Source organism: Erpetoichthys calabaricus, chromosome 8 (genome assembly GCF_900747795.2).
Source record: "Erpetoichthys calabaricus chromosome 8, fErpCal1.3, whole genome shotgun sequence".
NCBI classification, from domain to species: Eukaryota; Metazoa; Chordata; class Cladistia; order Polypteriformes; family Polypteridae; genus Erpetoichthys; species Erpetoichthys calabaricus.
Window position 1 is genome coordinate 134168186 of NC_041401.2, and position 26236 is coordinate 134194421.

The following is a 26236-nucleotide window of genomic DNA, read 5'->3' on the forward strand; positions in this document are numbered from 1 at the left end:
TCAACAAAACTAAACAACACCAAATGCAATCCAAATTTTGCACAACAGTAAAAACATTAGCAGAGCTACTGCAGGATAAGACTGATACATAAAACAAGCATGTGCTGTATCCCCTAAAGGCATGGCACATCTCAGCACAGCAGGTCATTTTATATTTAATAAATGTATGTGTTTTAATGTGTGCATTTTTATTGTGTAAAAAAAAAAAAAAAAAAAATCTCTTGATCAGCTTATTATGAACAGAATCCCTAGGGGTGCACACTTGGGTATAGCCCAATGTGATTTGCAAAGAAATTTAATTTGCATGTTATCCTAAGAGTGCCAGTGCATTCACAAAGATCCATTTTGAACGAAGAGTAATTTAGTTTGTAATGACAAATTATATTAACTGTGCAGCTGGTTAACATAAGAAGTGAGAGAGAAAATACCTTCAAGGCACATTTCATTCTGAATTGTAGGCAATATTGTAGAAAATGACTGATGGAAGAATGGCATTTTTTTCTCTTCCAGACTTGAATGAAAAACTTAAAGGCTGAAGAAAGTGTGTGTGTGTCCTAGGTTGGAGAAATAAAACTAAACTAAAGAGAGAAACACAAGACAGTCTTCAATTTCACAATCCAGCTAATCCAAATTGTGTGTCTTGCTGCAGTACAAAGTAAAAAGCAGCTCTGGAGTGGACAGTAGTCCATCACAGGTCATGCGCACACTTGCATCTTTATTTTCTTTCAGACTGTGTTAATTTGAATTTGCCAGTTACTCTAGCATCAGAAATTATTATAGCTGCATTTAAAGCAGAACAGTTTCCAATTGATGGTCTTTCATTTGAGTATTTTTAAACGCATAATTACTATTTTAGTTTGAGGGTTTTCTTTAAAGGGAGTAGTAGCTAAGGAAAACCTTTTGGTAGGCTAATTATGTCCAAAGAGGACTTTGAGCAGCCTTTGCTGTGGGCACCCCACCCTATTTGAAAATGTACGGGACACCAAACTGTTGCTTTTGCGCCTCTCGTCAAAGCTTGCAATTTTCTTAGGGTGCACAAATTCAGGTGCAACAGTCTCATAAACTGCCCCCATGAAGGAGTGCTTTATCAAGGGGACAAAAACAAAAGACAGGCCATTGCGCCACCACCTACTGGTGGTGATCCTAAGCAGTTTGGACACATGGATGTATGTCGTTGTCACTATTTTCTGGTACTGACATCATCCTGAATCATCAAAACCAGAAATGTATCACATTTTTTTAGGCAATTCTTCGAGCATCTCACAGCACCTACACCTTCTTGTTTTTTGAAGAAAACAATCTAACTTTTTGTGCCATTGATTCCATGTCAGATTCCTGATATAATATGCATTCTGACATGTCTTTTGGTCCTTGACTGATGTATAGAATGATGAGCTTATAAAGTCATGTCAGCCTCTCTCACCTGCTATCTGTTTCCAGTCGCAGGACTGAGATTGGCTGACGTTTCAACCCAATCCCCCATCATGCTTAGAATCTCTGAGTGTATCAGTAATATCAACCCTGTTAATCTGTCTTCTCTAGCACCTTATATACTACTACCTTCAAAGCCATGTAAAAGTCTCCAAATTGTTCACAAATGCATTCTGATCTTACCATCCTACCTGCTTAAAAAAACTGTATATCAATATGGTACCATTACTGACTGAGCATTTGGTTATGTGCATTTGTTTACGCCATATAGCTCTTTTAATAATCATTAATTTGTTTTATCCAGAAAAGGTTATTTTAAATAATCTAGTCAGTAACCACATCATCAAACATTAGCAGTAACACTAGCTTCTGCCATGCCCATTATTTTAAAGACTAGCTGTCGCATCAGTTATGCATTAGCAGCTAAGCAAGGTTCTCTGACCTTGGTTGTTTCGTATTGCTGATGTGCTTGCCTCCATTGTCTATCAGTGGCTAAGTGAGTTTCTCTCTCCTCGGAGGTTTTGTTTTGCTGATGTGCTCATGTCTCTTGTGTATTAGTGGCTAAGTGAGTTTCTGTTTTCTCAGTGGTTTCACTTTGGCAAGAGTCACATTCTTTGAGCTTCATGCTGTACTCTCGCACTTCTGAGCCAGACAGACACACACACTTCCATGTGTAGACGTTTACATATAACAAGTGGCCAAAATATTTTTTCATGTATAACCATGACAATTCTAGTTATTTGTCTTTATATCACATGATGAAACAAACCTTTTTTTATTCTGCTTACAACACAGGAAAACAAATCATGTCTTACATAGGATGTTACAAACCAATTTTCTATAGAGAGGTGCTTTATTCTAGGCAAGACTTCTGTGTTTATTTCATAGCCCAAAGTTTGTACTTTTTCAAAGAAGGTTAGCATGGGTGTTTCTCTTTGTGCTTCGCTTGTCCTCCCAAATCTCAAACATGTGTAGGTTAGTTGGAGCGAGTGATGGATCTTGAACCCTGTTAGGGCTTGTGTTTTATGTACTCCTGAAATGGGTGAAGTGGGCATGATAATAGATGGTTGAAATATATATTTACTGCTGAAAACAAGGATGCATATCGAAATGTCTTGTTGTGGTGGTGTACTTTTATGAATAGCACTGTATAAAATAAACCTCCCCCTGTGTTAATCCCCTCTAGACATGCATGTAATGAGACAGCCAGGGTTGCCTACTTTCTCATATTTATGTAGCAGAATGTTTAAAGAGGTAATCGGGATACTCCTTACCAGGGACCCTGCCGCATCCCTATTTCAAAATGGTGCAGATGTTAGGAATAGTAGGGAATTGGTAATGTTAAAGTACAGGACTATGCCCATTGAAGACAAATGTGAATAGCTGGGCTTGAAAATGAATCAGATGCTGTGTAGTTTAAACTGTGACAGAGGTCAAAAACATTTGTGAAGACCTTGATATTAATATAATATTGTATTTAAACTCTTCACAGCAGCATGTTTTTGGAGTTCATTTGAAGTTTATTAGGGTTTGTTCTAAATGCTCCAGGGTTCAAATCTCGGCATGAGGAGCTTCCACATTCTTTCCATGTTTATTCCGGCTGCTCTAGTTTTTGTCTTGTCTTCTATAGTCATGCAGTTATGGTTGGTTTTTTGGTGAATTTGAACTAGTCCTATAATGAGTAAGGGGTGTGTGTGTGCACTCGCACCTCTGTGTGTCACTTAGTGTGCCCTGAAATGGCTCTGGTCCCTGTGATCCAAACTAGATCTAGCGGTTGAAGGTTGGAGAAATGGATTGATGCTGTAAATGTGATTACTGATCAAACAACTCCATCGAAATATGTTAGGCATAAGGAAATTACAGTTAATGATCTATACTACTAAACGAAGGTTGTATATATGCACGGATGCCAGACGCCAGAAGCAAGCCGTGCCAAAAGCGCACGCGCACAGCGCCTCAGAGGCAAACTCCGTGGAGGGTGCCGAAAGCGCACGCGCACAGCACCTCCGCGCTCCAGAATCAAGACGCCAGAAGCAAGCCGTGCTGAAAGCGCACGCGCACAGCACCTCAGCGCCCCAGAGTCAGTAGGTGGCGCCCAAACAACACAACCTGTAAACTAAACTTGAGGTAAAGCGTGTACACCAGGTTGTATATATGCATGGATGCCAGAGGCCTGAAGCAAGCTGTGCACAATACAACCACCGCCCGAATGCGCATACGCACACCACCGCATATACAACCTTCGTTTAGTAATGTAGATCTCCAAGCCCGGATCCGCTGCCATGGTCACTTTAGCATGCAAATCCGCCGCTGTTAGCAAACGACTTCTACCTAACGACACAGCCATAGAAAAACATAAACGAGACCGCATGGATGAAAACAATGAACGAAGGCACCTACAACGCGCTTCTGAAACACCAGAACCAAAGGAGTCACAGCTCCAAAAAGAAACGGATATAGTACAAATATATTTATTTAATTAAATGAAAACTTTCCCAGGGCGCACCCACCCTCCATGATTTTTCATCCCTCCAAAGATTGGAGGGAACAGAAAGTGATTGCCATTCTTGGATTTGCGATTCTTTTGAGAATCAGGGGTTTGCTGGTGTTGTATAAAGGAAGGAAATAAAAAGCTCACTGTAAAATAAAGTTTGTGCAGAACTGTAGAATGCATAGAGAAAATCACACACAATGTACCAATAAAGAAAGCTAGCAGCATTGATTGCTGGGAGTCTATTGTAAGGAACTGATAAAATTTCAAACAAGATGTGTTTGCTGCTGTTCTGTATGTAAAAGCCATTTTAATATGTTTGTTCTCATTATTAGATGAACGAACAGATCAACGTCTAATGGAAGTTCACATTAATAAATGAGAGATTAAATGCAAAGTGTTAAATTGCATATTGCTTTTAATTTAGAGGTGACAGTTGGGAATCAGGTTTATTTTTTGAATTTGTTATACTATGACTAGAAATGAATTCTGCCTTATTTCAAGTGGCTTGCATTTGCATGAAGTGCTGCTAGTAAACCGGAGACGACATGCTCCCCAACTGAAGAGATTCCTTTTTGGAAGTTGTGATGTTCGTCTTCTGTCTGTTGTGCTTCCTACTAATAGGACAACAGACAGCTGAATATTTCCTCGCCTCCTAAATTTATTTTGCAATTCCAGTAGTACAGAATTTGGTCTCAGAGATAAAGAATAGTCAGTTGCAAGGGAAGTGCTTCTGACCCCTCAACCCCCACCCCTCCCCCCAAGCCATCCTTCACTGAGAGGATGATTTAAAAGACTTTTTAAAATTGAGATACCAGATTTTTGTCTAGTTTTGCTCCTTAGAGGCATCTTTAAATGGAGGGAAAAAAAGTATGGTTTGTGATGATCACTTTACAGAACACACCAGAGTCTGCGCCTTCTGATAAGTGACATTCTCTTGAAAAGAGCTGTAGCTTGTTAGATTTTTGTTGCCATTGATTACAAAGCCAGGATTTTTTTTTCTTTCATACTTTGAACATTCTGCATGGGGTAAATCGGTCTTTGATTTAAGTGTGGCCAATGTGGTTTCTCTGGAGTTACTGTTTGATTTATACTTATGGAAGTACTCCACGTGCCCATAAATTATTGCCATATCTACCTTATATCTAGTGTTTAGTCTGCCTGCCATGAGATTTCAGTTCGGAAACCTTAACCCAGTTATTAAAACATGATGAATGTATGTATATATGTATTCACTTAATAATCACAAACCTGCTTAGTCCAGTGTAGGGTCAAGTGGGCAACAATACATCGTAGATATAAATAAAGCAGGCAGAAAAACTATTAAAGGAATATTCCACCTAAACAGCCAAGGTAATCTGCTGTTTACTCAGTTATTTACCATGTCATGTTTTCATGGATAACTGAGACAACAAAGCTTCTCATATAATGGGTGGCCGGAAGAATAACAAACTATATGTAGTAAGTCTAGTATTTTTCAAGTCAAAGTTGTTTATTAACAATTGTGATATACATTAATTTGTCACATGAGATTATGTTCTAAAGTGAATAATTTTTTACAATTTTTTTAAAGCATCATGCCTGCTTTTGTTTTTGTAATGGCTTTCAAAAGGAATGATTCCAAAACAAAAGTCTTCAAACTCCAAATTCATACCTTTTTCAAGCCAAAATCATTATTGAGTATTGATCTGGATTGTGGCATAGCACACTTTTTCAAGTAGTTTTTAAGACGAAAATAAACATAGCAAAACTTTTTAGTGAAGCTCAGCCATTTTAAAGGAATACTGCACCCAAAATATTCTTTTATACAGTATGTTACTTACTCCATGTACTTTGTAGTGGTGGCTGAGAAAAAAATGTAATCATGTAATCAAGATTCAAACTCAACAGAATATTGCAGTGACCAATTCTGGACAATGTCCATGGGTACAAAAAGGGAAAAAATGAATGAGGGAGCATGCTGGCCCTTCAGTTCAAATGCAATCTCAAGATCTGCCTCATTCATTGGTCGAGGATTCCATCTTCAATATAAAACCACATTATCATTTGAATTATGTCTTTCCTGTTGGCATTCAATATGGAGGTTTCAGGAAGTAACTGCTAATAATAATTTGCAAAAAATGAACACATTTTGCACGTTTCGATTATACAAATGTATGACAGATACAGTATCTGGATTAAGTAGCATGAGTTACTGCAGGGTTTCGAGTTTGAATATGTAATTTTGTTGAAAAACATGACATTAAAGATTTTGCTTGGTTACCACTACAAAGTATCTGGGTTGAGTAACATAAATATATATGAATATGAGACTGGCCATGTGTTTTAGCTTACTGCTTGTCTCTTTGCACATCAACCTTTCACCTCCAGCAGTGTGGTTTCTTCTAGCATATACTTTTCCAAAAATTGTCTCCAAGTGCTGTTATTGACATTACTGATTGTTGCTGTCTCTGTTATGTATAATTACCAAAAAACATCACAGGCTATGTATTTTTTTCAAGTTTAAAAAAAGACTTCTTTTTAGGACAGTTTTTTGTGGCAAATTTAATATTTACCATTATTAAAAAGTAAAATTTATCTTGGAAAGTCCCAAATCTTCCTTTTAAAATGAAAATGGAAAAAAAATGTAATTATACATGTTGCATAATCCACACATGAGCATATGACCGGATAAATTAAACCCCCAAAACCTTATATTTACTGCTGAAATATTGTTAAATGAGCACATCAGGAAAATTGGAGTAGTGCATGAAAATGAAGAATGCTCAAATGAATTTGAGCTTCTGAACTGAGGACCAAGCTCTTGAAGTTTGACTGAGGAGGTGTGTTGATTCAGCCTGTTTGCCATCTTTCGTGCACTACCCTGATTTTTCCAGAAATGTTTACTTAACAATATGATGTGGAGGAAGTGCAACAGATTACCAAGGAGGAAGTAAGGACAGCTATGAAGAGAAGAAGAATGGTAAGGCTGTTGGTTCAGATGACATACCTCTGGAAGCGTGGAGGTGTTTAGAAGAGATGGCAGTGGAGTTTTTAACCAGATTGTTTAATGGAATCATGGAAAGTGAGAGGATGGCTGAGGAGTGAAGAAGTATACTGGTACTGATTTTATAAGAATAAGGGTGATGTGCAGAATTGTAGTAACTAGAGGGAAAGAATTGATCAGTCACAGAAAGAAGTTATGGAAAAGCTAGGTTAAGAAGGGAGGTGATTATTAGTGAGCAGGAGTGTGGTTTCATGCCGAGAAAAAACATGGTTGCTCTGATGGTGTTTATGGAGAAGTATAGAGAAGGCCAGAAGGAGTTGCATTGTGTCTTTGTGGACCTAGAGAAAGCATATGACAGGGTGCCTCGAGAGGAGTTGTGGAATTGTATGAGGAAGTGGCGAGTGGCAGAGAAATATGTAAGAGTTTTACAGGATATATATGAGGGAAGTGTGATAGTGATGAGGTCTGCAGTGGGAGTGATGTATGTGTTTAAGGTGGAAGTGGTATTACACCAGGGATTGACTCTGAGCCCTTTCTTATCTGCAGTGGTGGACAGGTTGACAGAAAAGTTTAGACAGGAGTCCCCGTGGACTATGATGTTTGATGATGACATTGTGATCTGTAAGAAGAGTAGGGAGCAGGTTGAGGAGACCCTGGAGAGGTAGAAATATGCTCTAGAGAGGAAAGGAATGAGGTCATTGGACCAAGACAGAATTCATGTGTGTCAGTGAGAGGGAGGTCAGAGGAATGGTGAGGATGCAGGGAGTAGTGTCGGTGAAGGTGCATGAGTTTAAGTACCTGGGATCAACGGTACAGAGTAATGGGAAGTGTTGAAGAGAGGTGAAGAAGAGAGTGCAGGCAGGGAAGAAGAGTGTCAGGAGTGATTCGTGACAGAGAGGTACCAGCAGGAGTGAAAGGGAAAGTCTACAGGATGGTAGTGACACCAGCTATGTTTATATGGGTTGGAGACCGTGGCAATAACCGAAAAACAGGAGACCGAGCTTGAGGTGGCAGAGTTAAAGATGTTAAGATTTGCATTGGTTGTGACGAGGATGGACAGGATTAGGAATGAGTACATTAGATGATCAGCTCTAGTTTGATGGTTTGAAGACAAAGCCAGAGAGGCAAGTTTGTGTTTAGACATGTGCAGAGAAGAGATGCTGGGAATATTAGGAGAAAGATGCTAGGGATGGAGCTGCCAGGCAAGGGTAAAATAGGAAACCTAAGAGGAGGTTTATGAACATGTTGAGAGAGGACCTGTAGGTGGTGGGTGTAACAGAGCAAGATGCAGAGGACCAGAAGGTATGGAAACAGTTGATCTGCTGTGGCACCACCTAAAGGGAGCCACAGAAAGAAGATTTTAGCAAAAAATACATGTGTTGTGAATGTTATTTGCATAAAGGTGGATAACCCACATGGTATGCAACATGAGTACCTTGATGTTTTCATGGAACTTTTCATTTTGTCAGTTGTCCTTCGGCGTTGGCATTTGCTGGCCCACATTGATATCCACTGTATGAAAAACTTTTCTGTAAGTAACAGCAAAAAAAAAAATTTGGTTCATTTAATAAACCCGCTGTCTGTATTGTTTTTTTAAATACCCTTGCCATGGTCATTTCCAGGAACTGACGCTGCCCTTTAGTGTGAGGATTCATGGAGTGGCTACCTGTTATCTCTACAAACCCAGGTCCTGAGAAGAGTCAACTATTCTAATCAGTTAGGGGATACACGATGGTCCTTGGTGACCTCCTACAGTACCTGCTGTTATTGGCCTTACCTTTAAATGGGCAAGATTGGATCTGGTTGCTTAAGCGTGGCACTCTGTGCTAACACCTTTCAGGCTTGAGGGAAAAGCAGTAGGTGTTGTGGAGTTGGTGTGAGAGCTTTGGTTGCAGTTGTGTGTTGGGTCTTGGAGTCTCTTGCCAGCCTTACACGGCCACTTTATCTCACTAGCAGGGGGGTTGCATACGCCAAAAGGATTATCTCTCGTCTTCTCTTAAGGTGCCATTTTGTCTAGCACTGGTGCACCTGCTGGTTTCTCAACACATTATGGGATTTGCCACTTTATGGTGACCCCTTATCTACACAGTATCATACAGGAGCACCCTTATGACTGGCAATCACTTACCCCTAATGGCTCTTCTTCATATTATTCTTATTTTTGAGCATTTTGCATGTTGTCTTTGCTTCATTAACATAAGCATTGTTTGAATAAAACAAAAGTCACTACTGACTGATTAGTATCATTTATCCAGACCATAACTGATTAACAAAAATTCTGGTTCCACTTTACATCTGGAATGAAATCTGGCAGTCATTTTTTGCTTACTCAATATTTAATTCACAGTATATTCAATATCTGGCCTGAGTCACTTGGTTGCATTCTTAGTACTTTCAGAACGAATTTGTGATGGTTCTATTCATTGTTCCCATAGTGTAGGATTCTCTTTGCACCTTGCCTAATTATAAAATTAAATTTAAATCATTAAATGCAAGTTTAAGAAAGTATGAAATCTAGCTAGGGGAAGTAAGTTAGTAAATCACATTTCCTTTTTCAGTTGTTGCAGAATATTGTATCAAAATTTTAAAATGAAGACTATTCCCAGTGAGGGGCTGGGAATAAAGACTGGAGGTGAGGAAGTGGATTATTATATGACTGCAGATTGGATGACAGCAGTCTATTTTTACCAAGGTGTAGATCACACATTTTGCAAAGGTGTTCTTGTATTGTTGTTTTCACTCAATGTGTACCATTTGCCATCAGAACCTCAACAAGTGTTCTAAGTTGCTGTTTTATTACCATTATGCTTATAGGCAATGCAGGTTTTAATTGATATAAACATGCCTATTTTTGTGAAAATATTCTGTATTTTTACATTTATGAAATAGCTAGCAAACCCAGCCCTAGCAAAAGCAGAACAATAATCAGTTCTGTGGAGAAATGGTTTCTAATGACAAAGATTGAGGCCCTGGTTTACCATAGCATTGCATAAGCTTTCATGTGTGTGTGTGTGTGTGTGTGTGTGTGTGTGTGTGTGGGGGTGTGTGTGTGTGTGTGTGTGTGTGTGTGTGTTGAAGCCATTGATGGACAGGACCACAAAGAAATGGAGCAGAAGAAAATGTGTGTGCCTGAAGGAACACAGTGTAGCAAATAGGGCCCAGCTGAAGTATGCAGAGCCAGACATCTGGCCCATGAGGTATATCGCCTCCTAGATTAAGCTAAGGGCTAACATGCAGAGGTTTGCCCTGTGCTGACCTATATGGAGGGGGAGTGATGAGCTTCAGCTCGACCTTAGTCCCTTTGACCTTGGCTTATGTTTAAAACTCTTTCTAGTCAGCCTGCCTGTTGTGTGTCGGGCTGCTTTGTTTAACACAATTTCTCCTTAGGGAGGTGCCCTTTGAGGCAGATACCTTGAAGGAGCCAATAAGAAGTCCTGTTTTGATGCACCATCTGCTTTTAAATTTTTCCTTTTGAGTCTATTGGGGTGGGAGGGATGTGTTACCAGCCTAAAAAGCAATGGTATGTCTGGTGTTCCTCTGGCACAGACAAGAATACTAATCTGAATGGATATTTTTGTTTCATGGTTATACTAAATTCAAACATGTGGCGACCAAGGTTTCCTCCAGTTTCTTTGTAGGCTTTAATTGTAGTTTTACACTTCTAATTTAAATTGTCCCTTGTTATGTTTTCTTTTTAATAGAGATATGTTTTAAAGGTTGTTGCTGATCTTCTTTTACTTTTACAAACTGCTTTTAAAAAAAAAAAAAAAAAAAAATCAAACTTCAATCTGGTCATAGCTTCAGTGCATATTTATCTCTGAGGTTCTCTGTATAGTAGAGGAGACGCTGATCTCAGCAATTTCTTTATGGCTATATGTCAACTTGAAAGGTTTCAACTCTCGTGGGAGTCTGGGACAAGACTTTACAAGGGCTCAGATGATCAGTAGTCTTGATGTCGTTCAGTTAGCTACAGTACATACTACAATAACATTTAGACATTCCCTGTAATTTTAATTGTTTTCAAAGTAAAAATCAAGCTTTTTTTTTGATGGCCATCCTGTACGTCTGTCTTGACTTTAAAATGAGGGATCTTTTTTGGGCTACTTTAATAATAATAATAATAATAATAATAATAATAAATTTTATTTATATTGCACTTTATATTTTAGCAATCCCAAAGTGCTACAGAGTAAAAATAGAATAATAAATAAAAAAAACTTGAATTGCTGGATTTTTGTACAGATGATATGCCAAAATCTGCCTTTAGGACAATCTTGATTTCTGTAATTTTAATATGCCTTCCTTAAAAAGAAAGTTAATTTATAATCCAAAGGTGCTGATTTCAATTTAGGTTTTAACCCTTACTGATGTTATCCCAGCAACAACTTTGAATTCAAGGCAAGAAACCAACCCTAGTCATGGGGATAGCTCACTAAAAGTACTTGCTCATACCTATACTTTCACATACTGGGCCACGGTAGAGTTGCCAATTAATTTAACATTTTGGGTGGTGGATAATAAAAACCCACTTGGACACAAAGACAATGTATAAATTCCACACAGACGGTATCCTGTCTGAGATTTGAAACCAGGATTTAGGTGGCTGTAAATAAAATTGAAAATTGCTTTAAAACAAATACTTATTCCTGATCACTTGAATAGTAATGGAGGACCCAATTGTAAAATACTGTAAGAATTTGTAAAATAAATATAGCATGATTAATAACAGCATTGTTTATAATTAGAGTACCTGTATCTTTGTTACAGTACTAGTTTAAAAATATTTTTCTTATTTGCAAACACTTTTTAATGAAATGAAGTCATTTATAAATAATTTGTTTGTAATGTACACAGTATCACTAGATTATCCTGTTGAAACTTTTACCTACACATTCTGTGTCTTGTATTCTGTTGTAGCTATCACCCATGAGTTGTTTTTGCTTTCTTTTAAAATGAACAGAAGAGATTCATTTATGCATGACATGCACAGTGGAAAATATGCTGTATCAGAGGAAAAAAAACCAAAAAACCTGCAACTATACTCTTAGCCTGATGTTTGCTAGTGCATTGTAGACTGGCATTATCCATTTTGCTATGGCTGGAACTAAATCATTGGCTTAAAAAGCCATTGCCAGACACTCCTAATATCAGCTTTTTCTTGATTGGGCTTCTCTTTGGAATGCAACCTCTGTGTCTTATCAAATAAGATGATCAATCACAAGCCAAGTGACCATAACTCAGTCATGGGTAACACTGATAGACAAAACTTTGCTCCAGTAGCCAAATTAAAAGAATTGGCTTGTGTGCTCCCAAGAAGACAATAGCAAGAGGTCTGTTCCTTCCTTTAAAAACCTTAGCACACCCCAAATCTACTCTCTTCTCATCAAGCTTGCTGCTCTCAACCTGGCCATAACTTTGCCTGTCCATAGCCGGACAACATAGCCCATGGGATGTATCTGTAAGAAAGGTTGGAGCAATCTTTTACTCCGAATGGCAACTGTGCTAGACTGTGGATGGGTGGAAGACTTGTCTGCATTGGGGTTGTTAATTGAAACTTCGTATTTGAAACCCCTCCTTGAACTGCCACCTTATCATGATGGAGGGGTTTGTGTGTCCCAATGATCCTAGGAGCTCTGTTGTCCGGGGCTTTATGCCCCTGGTAGGGCCACCCAAGGCAAACTGGTCTTAAATGAGGGATGAGACAAAGAGCCGTTCAACAAATCTTCTGTGATGAATGAAAACTTTGGACGGTGTTTTCCCTCGCCTGGACGTGGGTCACCGGGGTCCCCCTCTGGAGCCAGGCCTGGAGAGGTGGGGCAAGATGGCGAACGCCTGGTGGCTGGGCCTGCACTCATGGGGCTTGGCCAGGCACAGCCTGAAGAGGCAACGTGGGTCCCCCTTCCCATGGGCTCACCACCTATTGGAGGGGTGTGATGATGCGGGTTCTGCTCCATGCTCCCATCTTCTGTTCGGGAGCCCTTGAACCCAACACCGTCGATAGTTATAACCAAGATGAGCTAGACAGTGAGGCAACAACACAGCAAGGGGATGATGAAAATGTGCAAAAGTGCTTTTATTAAATCCAAACAACAAAAACAAAGTGCAATGGTGCAGTGTCCAAAGTTCAATAAATAATCCATAAAAGCAAACATGGAGGCTTAAAACAATAGAAAAAACATTCCTTTAAAAGCTGAGGTTAAAACAATGCTGGAAGCAGTCCTTTAAAACAATTAAGCCCGGTGTTTCTTTTAAATTAGCTTCTCACCTGCTTCACCCGATTTGGGCCCTGCAGCAGGCGAGATGCTCTCTCTGTAGCTGACCTTTCTGTCTGTCATTCAGGTCTGGAGACCTCCCGATCCTAGCTTCGGTTGCGCTCTCATCCCAGACTGGGACTTAGCTTCTCTCCAACGGCCAGGACTCCCACGCTGGAGATTACATGCTTAAGTCTCCCGACTCCCGCTGTCTTCTAAGGTGAGTAACCTTCCTCACTAGTCACTCCTGCTCTTCTCCAAATGCTCATGCTCTTGCTCGCTCGTTCGCCTTTGCGCTCTCTCTCTCTCTCTCTCTCTCACACCGGCTTTCTCTTCCCTTTCCTTCCAGCAACCTCTGTCTCTCTTTCCGTTCATCTTTCTTTTTCTCTCTCTTTCTTTTCTCCTCACTCTCCAGCAACCTTCCTAGCCGGCTCAGGCTTCTATTTATGTCGAGAGGGCATAGCAGCTGCAGCACATTACCATCCCCAGGAACAATCGTGAATGTGGACAGTCTCTCACCTGTGCACTTAGGTGAGAAACGCCCACACCGCAGATCGTCCTGAGACCCGCTTTAGCCACAACTACCACGCCCCCTTGCTAAGCCGCGAGCGCGATGATTTATTTAAAACGGCCTTTGCTAAGAGAACTGTGGTCCCACAACACCACAAGGGGCCAAGGAGGTCGGGTGCAGTGCGAGTTGGGTGGTGGCCGAAGGTGGGGACCTTGGTGGTCCAATCCTTGGCTGCAGAAGCTGGCTCTTGGGATGTGGAATGTCACCTCTCTGAAGGGGAAGGAGCCTGAGCTAGTGCGCGAGGTTGAGAGGTTATGGCTAGATATAGTCGGACTCACCTCGACGCACAGCTTGGACTCTGGAACCAATCTCCTTGAGAGGGGCTGGACTCTCTACCACTCTGGAGTTTCCCCCAGTGAGAGGTGCAGAGCGGGTGTGGGCATACTTCTTGCCCTCTGACTTGGATCCTGCTCATTGGGGTTTACCCTGGTGGACGAGAGGGTAGCCTCCCTCATCCTTCAGGTGGGGAGACGAGTCCTAACTGTTGTTTGCACGTATGCACCGAACAGCAGTTTGGAGTGCCCACCCTGTTTGGAGTCCCTGGAGGGGGTGCTAGAGGGCATACCTTCTGGGGACTCCCTCGTTCTGCTGGGAGACTTCAATGCTCACATGGGCAATGACAGTGAGACCTGGAAGGGCATGATTGGGAGGAATGGCCCCCCCGATCTGAACCTGAACAGTGTTTTGTTATTGGACTTCAGTGCTCGTCACGGATTGTCCATAACGAACACCATGTTCAAGCATAGGGGTGTTCATATGTGCACTTGGCACCAGGACACCGTAGGCCTCAGTTCGATGATCGACTTTGTGGTTGTGTCGTCGGACCTGCGGCCACATGTCTGGGACACTCGGGTGAAGAGAGGGGCGGAGCTGTCAGCTGATCACCACCTGGTGGTGAGTAGGCTTCAATGTTGGGGGAGGATGCCGGTCAGGCCTGGTAGGCCCAAACGTGTTGTGAGGGTCTGCTGGGAACGTCTGGCAGAGTCCCCTGTCAGAAGTAGCTTCAACTCCCACCTCCGGTAGAACTTCGACCATGTCCCGAGGGAGGTGGGGGACATTGAGTCCGAATGGGCCATGTTTCGTGCCACTATTGTTGAGGCGGCCGACCGGAGCTGTGGTCGGTGCCTGTCATGGTGGCAATCCCCGAACCCGTTGGTGGACACCAGCGGTGAGGGATGCCATCAAGCTGAAGGAGTCCTACAGGACCCTTTTGACCTGTGGGACTCTGGAGGCAGCTGATAGGTACCGGCAGGCCAAGCAGAATGCGGCTTTGGTGGTTGTTGAGGCAAAAACTCAGGCGTGGGAGGAGTTTGGGGAGGCCATGGAGAACGACTTTCGGACAGCTTTGAGGAGATTCTGGTCCACCATCCGGCATCTCAGGAGGGGGAAGCAGTGCAGTGTCAACACTGTATATGGTGGGGAATGGTGCACTGCTGACCTCGAATTGGGATGTTGTGGGTTGGTGGGGGGAGTACCTCGAAGACCTCCTCAATCCCACTAACATGCCTTCCAATGAGGAAGCAGAGCCTGGGGACTTGGAGGTGGGCTCCCCCATCTCTGGGGCTGAGGTCACCGAGGTGGTCAAAAAATTCCTTGGTGGCAGGGCCCTGGGGGCGGATGAGATACACCCGGAGTTCCTCAAGACTCTGGATGTTGTAGGACTGTCTTGGTTGACACGCCTCTGCAACATCGCATGGACATCAGGGACATTGCCTCTGGATTGGCAGACCGGGAGGGTGTGTTCCAACTACAGAGAGATCACACTACTCAGCCTCCCAGGAAAAGTCTATTCGGGGGTCCTGGAGAGGAGGGTCCGTTGGATAGTCGAACCTCGGATTCAGGAGGAACAGTGTGGTTTTCGTCCTGCTCGCGGAACAATGGACCAGCTCTACACCCTTAGCAGGGTCCTGGAGGTTGCATGGGAGTTTGCCCAACAAGTCTATGTGTGTTTTGTGGACTTGGAAAAGGCATTCAACTGTGTCCCTCGGGGAATCCTGTGGGGGCTACTCAGAGAGTATGGGGTACCAGACCCCCTGATAAGGGCTGTTCGGTCCCTGTACGATCGGTGTCAGAGCTTGGTCAGCATTGCCGGCAGTAAGTCGAACCTGTTTCCAATGCGAGTTGGACCCCACCAGGGCTGCCCTTTGTCACCGATTGTGTTCATAACTTTTATGGACAGAATTTCTAGGCGCAGCCAGGGCGTTGAGGGGGTCTGGTTTGGTGGACTCAGGATTGGGTCACTGCTTTTTGCAGATGATGTTGTCCTGTTTACTTTGTCAGGCCATGATCTTCAGCTCTCTCTGGATCGGTTCGCAGCTAAGTGTGAAGCAGCTGGGATGGGAATCAGCACCTCCAAATCCGAGACCATGGTCCTCAGCCGGAAAAGGGTGGAGTGCCCTCTAAGGATTGGGAGCGAGATCCTGCCCCAAGTGGAGGAGTTCAAGTATGTCGGGATCTTGTTCACGAGTGAGGGAAGAATGGAGCGTGAGATCGACAGACTGATCGGTGTGGCATCCGCAGTGATGCAGGCTCTGCATCGGTCTGTCGTGGTGAAAAAGGAGCTGAGCCGCAAGGCAAACATCTCAATTTACCAGTCGATCTATGTTCTTACCCTCACTTACGGTCATGAGCTATGGGTAGTGACCAAAAGAACAAGATCGCGAATACAAGCGGATGAAATGAGTTTCCTCCGCAGGGTGTCTGGGATTTCCCTTAAAGATAGTGTGAGAAGCTCAGTCATCCGGGAGGGGCTCAGAGTAGAGCCGCTGCTCCTCTGCATCGAGAGGAGTCAGATGAGGTGGCTCGGGCATCTGATCAGGATGCCTCCTGGACGCCTCCCTGGCGAGGTGTTCCGGGCACGTCTAACCGGGAGGAGGCCCCGGGGAAGACCCGGGACACGCTAGGAGGGACTATGTCTCTTGGCTGGCCTGGAAACGCCTTGGGATTCCCCCGGAAGAGCTAGAAGAAGTGGCCGGGGAGAGGGAAGTCGGGGCATCTCTGCTCAAGCTGCTGCCCCTGCGACCCGACCTCGGATAAGCAGCAGAGGATGGATGGATAGTAAGCACAAAGCCAGCTAATGTATTATGATATTAATGTCACTGAAGCTGAAAGGTAATAACCTTGTGAAAAGTTCTAGCTGTCATACATTTCTTCCTATATTCTTTAACAAGGTGCAGAACAGTTTTTTGCTCACAGTTCGTCATCGGGGGGATGTTAGCCAGTGCAGAATGACTATGTGCAAAAGAACACCACAGTACAGGCACAAGAAGCTTAAAGGATTAGTTTGGTGTTTTTTAAGTCGAAGTTAATTCTTCCCAAACATGGTATGTATGTGCTTGCCATGCACAATTGTATTCAAAAGTTAAGTGCCTTCTATAAATTTAAAAGAATATCTTGCCTATTGTGGTGCTTTAACAGTTAATCAAATATGTCCATTTTTCAAGCAAGTTAGAACTGCGCTACTACTGTATACATGGTAATACTACTACTGCTCAATGTATACTGTAGATATTCTCTAAAATGGACCATCTTGTAATTTGCAGACCTTGTTATTCTTTAAATGCAAGTGAGGCTCATGTTCTATGGAGTGATGATGATGCAATTTTGAGATATTTCCTAGGTAAAATGTTCTAGATGCAAACCACAACAACAAATGGTTAGGTGAAATGTTAAAATAGAAGGAGAATGAGTTATTTTGAAAGTCTAATATCTAGTACTCATATTTAGGGTTTTGCAGCCACTTGATCCACTATGAAAGTGCAATTGGCAAGAACTCTACTTAACATTTTATTAGAATTTACAGTTTACTGTTTAGTTATTGACCACTTGAACATGCTCATCATTGTCATATAAATGTTAAAATTGTTTTTTACAACATGCAAATATTCATTGCATTGTTTTATAAATGTCCAAATTAACTTGCTTGCTTTTTAATTTAAACATTATGGTGTGGTTTTAACCTTAATAATAAGTAAACAATAATTAAACGCAAGAGTACATAGTCAAAGATTGCAGAAATTTACCATACGTCAAATCTCCAGGTCTAACCAGTTTACTGAGCCATATAAACCTTGAATTTCCTAAGTATGTTAAGTTATCAGTTGACAAGTCTAGAAATTCTCCCAATTTCTTCATTAGTAGATTAAATATTTTCAAATGTAGCTGTAATCGGGGAGGTTTCCAGAAGGCTGCTTTTGACAAAGTTTCTAACTTGTACAGAATGAGAAGTGAAGCAAAATGACACCTTTTATCTTGCCTGAAGAAGGGGCCTGAGGTGCCTCAAAAGTTTGCATATCTTTTTAGTTAGCCAATTAAAGGTGTCCTTTGCTTGACTTCTCACTACATCCATAATGGCTAACATGGTACAACACCCTAATACTAACTTGTACAGGAAAAAATGAGGTAGTGTTTCTGGAAGTCAAGATGTAACATATATAGATGATCGAAGCATGCAAACGCATTGTCAATACTTAGATCTCTAAAGGTCCAAATTACTGAAGACTTTTGTGAGTTTAAAGTTTCCAGGTCACATACTTTAGTTGTTAATATAAAGTGTTGATGTTTTATAGACACTATGTGGAATATTATTTGGAAATGTTTCTTTTTTTGCATTACTTATCTATAGATCCTTGGAGTACATAGATCCTCACTTTGTCATTCCCACAAAGCCCACAAACAGACCTCTCCCTGTCTCTGTCATGCAGTAAGTACCACAGTAATGGCCCCCTCTTACTGTGGCTTTGTGAGTAAGAGAAATAATGTGCACTTTTCTTCATGCTTATGTTTTTAATTCCCACCAATCTCCACCACCAACCAAAGCTGTTGAGTTATGGTATACTATTACTATATGGATTTACCATATTTCTGATTTTATTATTTTATTTGTATTTTTTTTTCTCTCTGTTCAGTGTTTTCTGTGTAAATGTGCGTGTATACTGTGAGTGAGTAAATATATAATTAGAATACATTTATACTTGGTTGATGAGCAGAGAAATGTAATGCTTGCTGTTTAAAAAAAAAAAAAAGAGTTCATTACACAGTCTCTACATGTCAGTCCTGTTTTTGTAGCAAAACCTTTAAGAGAAATCAATCCACTCAAGCTTAATTTTCTGGTTATTCACTGCCTGTAAGTTACTTCCTTAAACGTGTTGCTTGTCTGCTTGCTGCAAGGCACTGAGAGTTTTGAAAGGCACAACTATGTGAAGATTCCTTGCATCCTTCGTTTTTGCTACAAAACGTTTGCCTTCACAAAACAGAAGGAAGTGACCTTTAGTTTATTAATGGATTGCTTTAAAACTAATGTCAAACTCATTTCTAATGAAATATATACAATGCAGAGGAAAATGAGTTCTCTCCAATTTTTTCTTTCATATTTTTCTTATTGACTTGTGCTCACATTGTTGTGTACTACAGTGAAGAATCCAAGTGAGAGACATCACACTTTATTTCCAGTTTCATTTTTTATGTACAAGGTACTTAAACAACAAGGTGACGTGTAATTTGTCCTTAGTTAACATCATTCCAGCTAAAGTGTATAAGTGTTCTCTGCCTCCTATGTTTGGCTCTTATGATTAGAGCGGAACTGTCAAAACATCACTTCACTTCAGGACCTCAGTTTTTCATTGCAAGGTTTAAGATATAAAAACTGATTTTCAACAACATCTAAACCCTGCATTTCAGTAATAACTTCATATGAGCCATTACTCATAGTTGTGGTGCTAGTTTCATGTATGCATAATATAAATCTAAAATGGCAGGCATTACAATGAAATGAAAACAAAGCATATGAAGGAGGTTTATACTACTTGTCACCTTAGTAAAGAGAGGAGCAATAAACATAAGCCATGATGTCCATCAGCACAGACTGAATGTACTGCATTTGCTCCATTACCAAAAAAAGTAAATGTCTTTGACAATAAGATTTTCAAGAGCTGTTTAAATGTAGGATTATTTTCAGCTCTGTCCAATATTAGTCTTAAAGAAGCCTGAAAGTGATACTGAAGTGTGAATGGCCCATCTGTTCAAATATAGAGCAGGGACATCTGCTTTTTAATTTTTTCCACTGAATTTATGAACAACATGTTATAGCATGTACTGTATATGAATTAAATTCTGACAGTGCTCAGCTTCTGTTTGGAGTGGGGGAAAAAAACTCCCTGTCCTCATGTCAAACACCAAGAGTGTGGTGGGAGGGTGGTACAGTCACGCATTTGCTTGGTGGTGACTGAGTTTTTGGACTTTAAACCATACGTGTGCCGGTGTAGTTCCCACTACTGTGATACTTGGGGAAACCTGCCAAATACTACACATGTAAGTAATTGTAATACCTTTACTCAAGGTGACATACAAGATCACAATACTGTATATCTACCAGATGATAATTCATGATATTCCTGCATAATAAGCACTAGAATTGGAACTGTTAAACTGTCAGTCCATTTCATCAGTCTGCATTGTGGTCTCCTAGATTGCTCAGTATGGCTGGGAATTTCTCCTGATGATTTTAGGTGCCTTGTGGAAAAACTGCACCACCATCCATTGCGTGTGCCTTTATTGCCCCCATTCCCAGCTCACCACTGCATAACCTTTAAGTACAAATGTAAGCATTCTGAAAGGCCAATTAAATACACCCTCTCCTCCATATAATCTATGGCATTAACATTTTGTTCTGCTCTCGGAATGGAGTATAATAATGATAGGATTGTAATTTTGGTGGTCATGTCCTTTACTCTTGGGTAATGCTTTAGCCCAATGCGTTTTTACCTTTATTTTAATAAATTCATTACAGATTTGCAATTTGGGATTATATGAAGAAATCCTGCAGAACTGCTGCTTGTTTCTTCATTGTAAAGTTGGTGCAAAAAGCTGCCATAACCCGTATAATGGCTATTGAGAAGGTTAAAATTTTATTAAAACCATTAAAAGGTGAAATAAAACTATTTCATGATTTCTGGCACTTTTGAGATTAGTAAAGCATATTTTTCCTCCAGTAGGTTTATATAGTCACTTGCTGTATACCATGATAAAATACTGCAATTAGTAAATAATAATTATTTAGCAAAGTGTTAGAACTCTTAATGTTCTGCTCTGTCAGCAGCTCATTAATTATACATTTTACTGGTATAATACTTTTGTGTTCATTATTGATGAGTGTTAATGCTTTTGTCAGATTTGTTTACTAAATGTATAATTGTTTGTCATGTGATTCAAAATTCCTTCCGTTTTTTAAGAAAATAAATGAAATCTAATTTTTGAGGATGTACAATTCTCTAAGTTTCATCAGCACAGTTTTCATTGAACATATACTGGATTTAAATTATTGAATGCATAAATGTCTACTTACTGTTGCATAAGTTAATATCCCTTTTGTTCCTAACATTTTATTCATTAATTTGTTTCAGCTCTGCAGCCTCTGTGGCTCCAAGATGTTATGTTCAGATCTAGGCCTGGTCAAATTCTACAGAGCTTGCATGCTTTGCTCACATTTTGCGTTTTTGTTGTGTTTTGGTTCCTCCCTCATCCCAAAAGGGTGCAGAATTAATTGTCCACATGATTTGAATGACTCTGGGTGTGGGATGTTCTTGATGTTCTTGCATTTTATCCAGTACTTTTAGGATAGACTGTGGCTTTTTTTATATTGAAACATAAATGTGACTTGAAAAATATTCAGCCTACCAAAATAACCCAAAAACAATTTTGACTTTTTGTTTTTATTATTTGAGAGGTGATGAGGTACAGCACAAGAAAAAAAAAAATCAAATTATTAAATAAAGAAATTCTGTCCCCTAACGAGGAGCAGCACGTTGACACAGTGGTTAGTGTCCCTGCATCACTGATTCAGCATCCTGAACCTGGACACTGCATCTGGTCATTCTCTGTGTGTGTTTTTCATGTTCTCTAAGTATTTGTACAGGTTTGTCTCTGGGTATCCCCAAACAAATACAGGTTAATATAGGTTAATTTGTGAGAGTAAACTGAGGGGATGAAAGTGTGTGTGTATCTTGCCCAGAATTGTTTGGCAAATTATGTCTAGTGCTGCTGGGATAGGCTTAATGTAATGATTTATTATTATTATTCTTTCCCAGATTGGATTAACCCTTTATATATATATATATATATAGAATGGATGAAATAGTTTACTGTCAAATAAATGCAAAGAGTACACGACACGTGTTTCGCCCTCATTCTGGGCTCATCAGGTGTACACACTCCACTGCACTCCCTCTCGGGAATCGAACCTCGGATGTCAGCGCCAGAGGCGATGCCCCTAACGTTGCGCCACGGCGTGTGGTTCGTTTATTTGACAGCATGTAGATCGGGGTAATTACATTCACGGCATTCGTAGTCTGTGTCACAATCTGATTGTATGTTTTTATATATATATATATATATATATATATATATATATATATATGTGTGGGTACAGAGATCACCCAAAGCTTCTGATGCAACTCCACATGCCTTCAAGCAGAACTTCATGCTTCTGCGGATGCCATCTTTCCATTAATGGTAGAGCTGGGGCCTTTGCTACCATACTTACTTTAATACTGGAATGCTGGCTCATGGCAATCTACAACCTGCAACATTAACCCATCTCTGTTACGACGTTGAGCGGGAATCTTGAAAATCTGCACCATGCTGAAAAATTAAATAAATACGGGCATCTGTGCACTTTCAATGTTGAGTCTGAGTGAGGGCTAATGATTAATTGGGGCACAAAACAGGATCTTGTTATTTTATGCTGTGCATCACTTAATTGTTTTACTAATTTTGTTTTAATTTTGGTTGGGGTCGGATTTTGTTAGCTGGGCTTTGCATTTTGAGCTTGTAATGGCATCAGTTGAATATATATACTGCACTTTTTATTATGTGCACTGTAAAGTTGTATAGTAATTTATATATTAGTCAGGAGTTGTCATTGCATGTAGTGGCAGTCCTTTATGGGGGCACATCGTGCACCCTCCCCAGTTGCTCACACCAGGCTGATGTCTTAATCTGAGTCCAGAGTTGTAAACCTGATCTGTTGCCTCAGCCTTTAATTTAACTTCTACTTCTAATCAATCAACCACTGGGAATTGTAATTTAAAGAAAAGCAAAGTTGTAATTGAATTTTAAAAGTGAAAAAAAATTAACTTTTCAATGATTTTTTTCCTTTGAATGTGAAGCTGAAGTGTGTTTTTTTTTTTTTTTTTTTCCTCCTGATTGTTTAGTCATTGTCTGGATTTTTAAGCGGTTGTCTGTTGTTGCGCTGTGTTTGTGAGTCTTTGCGCAGTTACTGTAGTACAATATACTGTACGTTAATATTCCCGCTCTCTCATTTGTATAGCTCTCTTTGGTGTCTTGTATTTTGTATTTTTTTTTTTTTTAAAACATTATTATTCATGTACTACATGTACCGTCTTTTTAATGTTTTAACTGCTTTACGACATATTTTACCAAGGAATTATACAAAATTGTAATTCTTAGTCCAGTTAAGCCCTTTATAGAAGGAGCAGCATAACTGTAATGTAAGAATGGTAATGTTCAGATCCATTAACTTTATCTAAAATGTAATTAATAATCCTAATCTAAAATTTGCCTGATGGCGTTACCCTCAGGATTCTGTATTGGAAGGAAAATAGGATAGACGAATGGCTAATGTATTGTCCTCATCCTGGCAATTAGTAGGTGGTGCCGATTTATTAAACAGAAGGGCCAGCACTAGTGGTAGTGATGCCTTTTGAGGGAATGGGATGCTTTTAGTTTTTTGTAAGCCTTTTGCTCTGACTGATCAGTTTTTCAACCCTAAAGATCAATGCATCAGTACTGATTAAACATCTTAAGGCTTTTGGTACATCAGTAAAGCCACTTCTTTTGTACTGAGACACAAAATCCTCGCAAGCCATTTTACAAGTGTGGAGGTATAGGACAGAATAGTTCATTATCTCTGCTCTCTCTCTATCTTATTGTGTCTTTCCAACCAAAATATACTGTAATGGACAGCACGCATGGGCTGGCGTCTCTGATGGGATGGGTTCTACTCCACTACCTGGTCAGCAGGCCATGAAAACAAAAGATCAGGAAGATGGACAGGATGTTCCCTACCCAAGCCACAAGGTTGGCAGATGGCAAAGGCAATATAAAACGGAGTACACTGGTGTCCAGTAGGATGGATCAAAGATACTTAACCAGCCAGGAGGCCAGTGTAAAGGAGAGACTGGGTAGATAACCTATCTGGACTACACACTTCCCTGAGATGCTAGATGGTAGCATCCCTGGATCTCCAGCAGGTCATGTTGATAACTGTAATCCATGGTGCAGCCCTGTTGAGTTCCACAAGTGCCGCCAGGTGGTAATGCAGGGATTAGCAATCCCTACTTTGTGGGGCTTCCATATTACCCAGAAGTGCTTCCAACAGACCATGTCCTAGTACCAGAAGTACTGCTAGGTCTTGGGAAACTGCTTAAAGGAGCCATTCTGCCTCATCCAGGCAAGTTGGAGTTGGTGGTGGAAGAGGATGAAGTTTGATTGGAATTAGACAAGAGAGAATACTTGTTCTTATGTTACCTTAAAAGAAACCTTTATAAAGGTGTTGGGCTATTATAAACAATTTATTTGAACTCATGACTTGTGTCTGAAAGGTTGGGTTTAGGGTTTGGTGACAATACATGCATACACTATGTTCTTGTAGTTTAAAATCCATTGCTTAGCCATTTGGCCACACGACCAGATTTATGGCCCCAAAATTCTGTAATGAGGTAATGGTTAACAGATTTCTCCTTAATCTTACAAGCTGAAAAATATAAGTTTTGAAAGGTGGTCAAGTCCAATGTTGTCGGTCAGTTTCTGTTTATGGCTGGAAATTTCAGAGCTATGCAGAGTAGTTTGAAGTTTGACATCCCATTAACCTAACTTTTCTTTGTTGGCCATTGATGATATATTTTTTTTAATTGGCTTGTATGTTGTAACAGTTGTTCAAGAGCAATATATTATTTGGTCTTTCAACCCTACTTGCCTCCTTAATAGTTAAAGCAATGTCTCCTACCACTACCACCAATGTGCTGTTTTTGTTGTTTTTAAAGGGCTGCCGGGTGTGGGTAAGAGAACGAGACCAGCTTTATCCTGCCACCATTACCTTGTATGAAGATGGTTCTCTTCTGGCTACAGCAGACTATGGGGAGGTAATTCTTCTAAGCTTTTCTTTAAGTCCATTTCACTTAAATGTGTGCAGTGATGCCATATTTTACATTTATTTTTTTTGTTGATACTACTGCATAATGTTGTTTGCTTCACCCAATTCCATGAACCCAGTATGCAACAAATAAATTCTATTTTTATTTTTTATATTCAAAACATGTATCTTTCTGAATGCAGATATGCATGTACCATTGATACACACATATGGACAACTGTACTGGATTAAGAAAGTGACGCGTGTGATTGGTCTATGAGAAAAGAAACCTTTTTTCCAGTCATAATGCTGTGATGATCACGTCTTGTTTACAAAAAGCCTAAAATGATGGACTTCTCTCCACCCTGTGTGAGTTGTGTAATTGCACAGGAGGTATTTCCTGACGAACATGAGTTGAACTGCACACCTTTGAAATTTTTCATGCTGTCTTTTTCATTTACTTGCCATAATATTAGTGGTGTGCACCATGCTTTGGCATTCTTTGAAATTCCAATCCGCATACGTCTGAAGCATCCTCTAGCACCTCTGAATAGTTGGCTGAAATTTGTGCAGGAAGAAATCAAATTCTACCTATTTAATGACTTTAAAGATGTCCGCACTATTTGAAGAAGTGTCACTAATGAGGAAGGTCAATATCCTGTTCAGTGCTTCTGCTAGCAAGAAAAAACAGGATGCAGAAAATTGTCAGTTGGTGAAGACAGTTGTTACAAGGTTAGGCTGTAAACATTGCATGCATGTTGAGAGATATCCCTTGTTGTTGTTAGTTGTAATACAAAAATTATTACAACAGTATGTTTGCATACTGTTGCATACTTTCTTGTATAAAGCTGACAAGCTCTTCTTTACTTTCCCAAGCAGACATCAATGAAGTGGGTTTTGTTTCAGGTTCTAATGCCTCTAAACCTGGAATTATACAATTAGCTGAATAAAAACAAAAAACTGAATGCTTCCAACCAGAATTCAGTTTACAGATGTTGGATTCGTATAACACATACTGTACATTCTCTTCACCAATTCCTCACTTCTTCCTGCAAGCCATATTTGTATGTCTCTGAGCTAAACCCGTCACAGGAAATGTGTGGGGATTCCCAAAACTTTAATATAGCCAGGACTGATTTCTGAAATAGTATGACTCATTGCCTTTTTGCATCTTATGGGCCCATTTTTATTGTTGGCTGGAGTGTTTTCTCAGGATTTTATGCATTCTTCCTTTGTTTGTCTGGAATGACTCCATTTGCCTCCTGCAGTCAAAAGCTGTGTTCTTATGTAGTTTTCTTAATTCCATATTGGCTGTGTTTTTAAATATACAGTTTGATGGGCATCCTTCTAACTAGTG

At 40.4% G+C, this 26236-nt stretch overlaps 1 protein-coding gene across 1 annotated transcript in view; it reads left to right on the forward strand.

Annotated features, from left to right (window-relative positions):
- The window catches only part of LOC114656608 (unconventional myosin-X-like), a 441287-nt gene that overhangs the window by 99290 nt on the left and 315761 nt on the right, over positions 1-26236 (forward strand). Inside the window, exon 2 of the mRNA XM_051931412.1 lies at positions 24791-24889. Coding sequence (XP_051787372.1) covers positions 24791-24889 — 99 coding nt within the window. The remainder of the gene's footprint in view (positions 1-24790; positions 24890-26236) is intronic.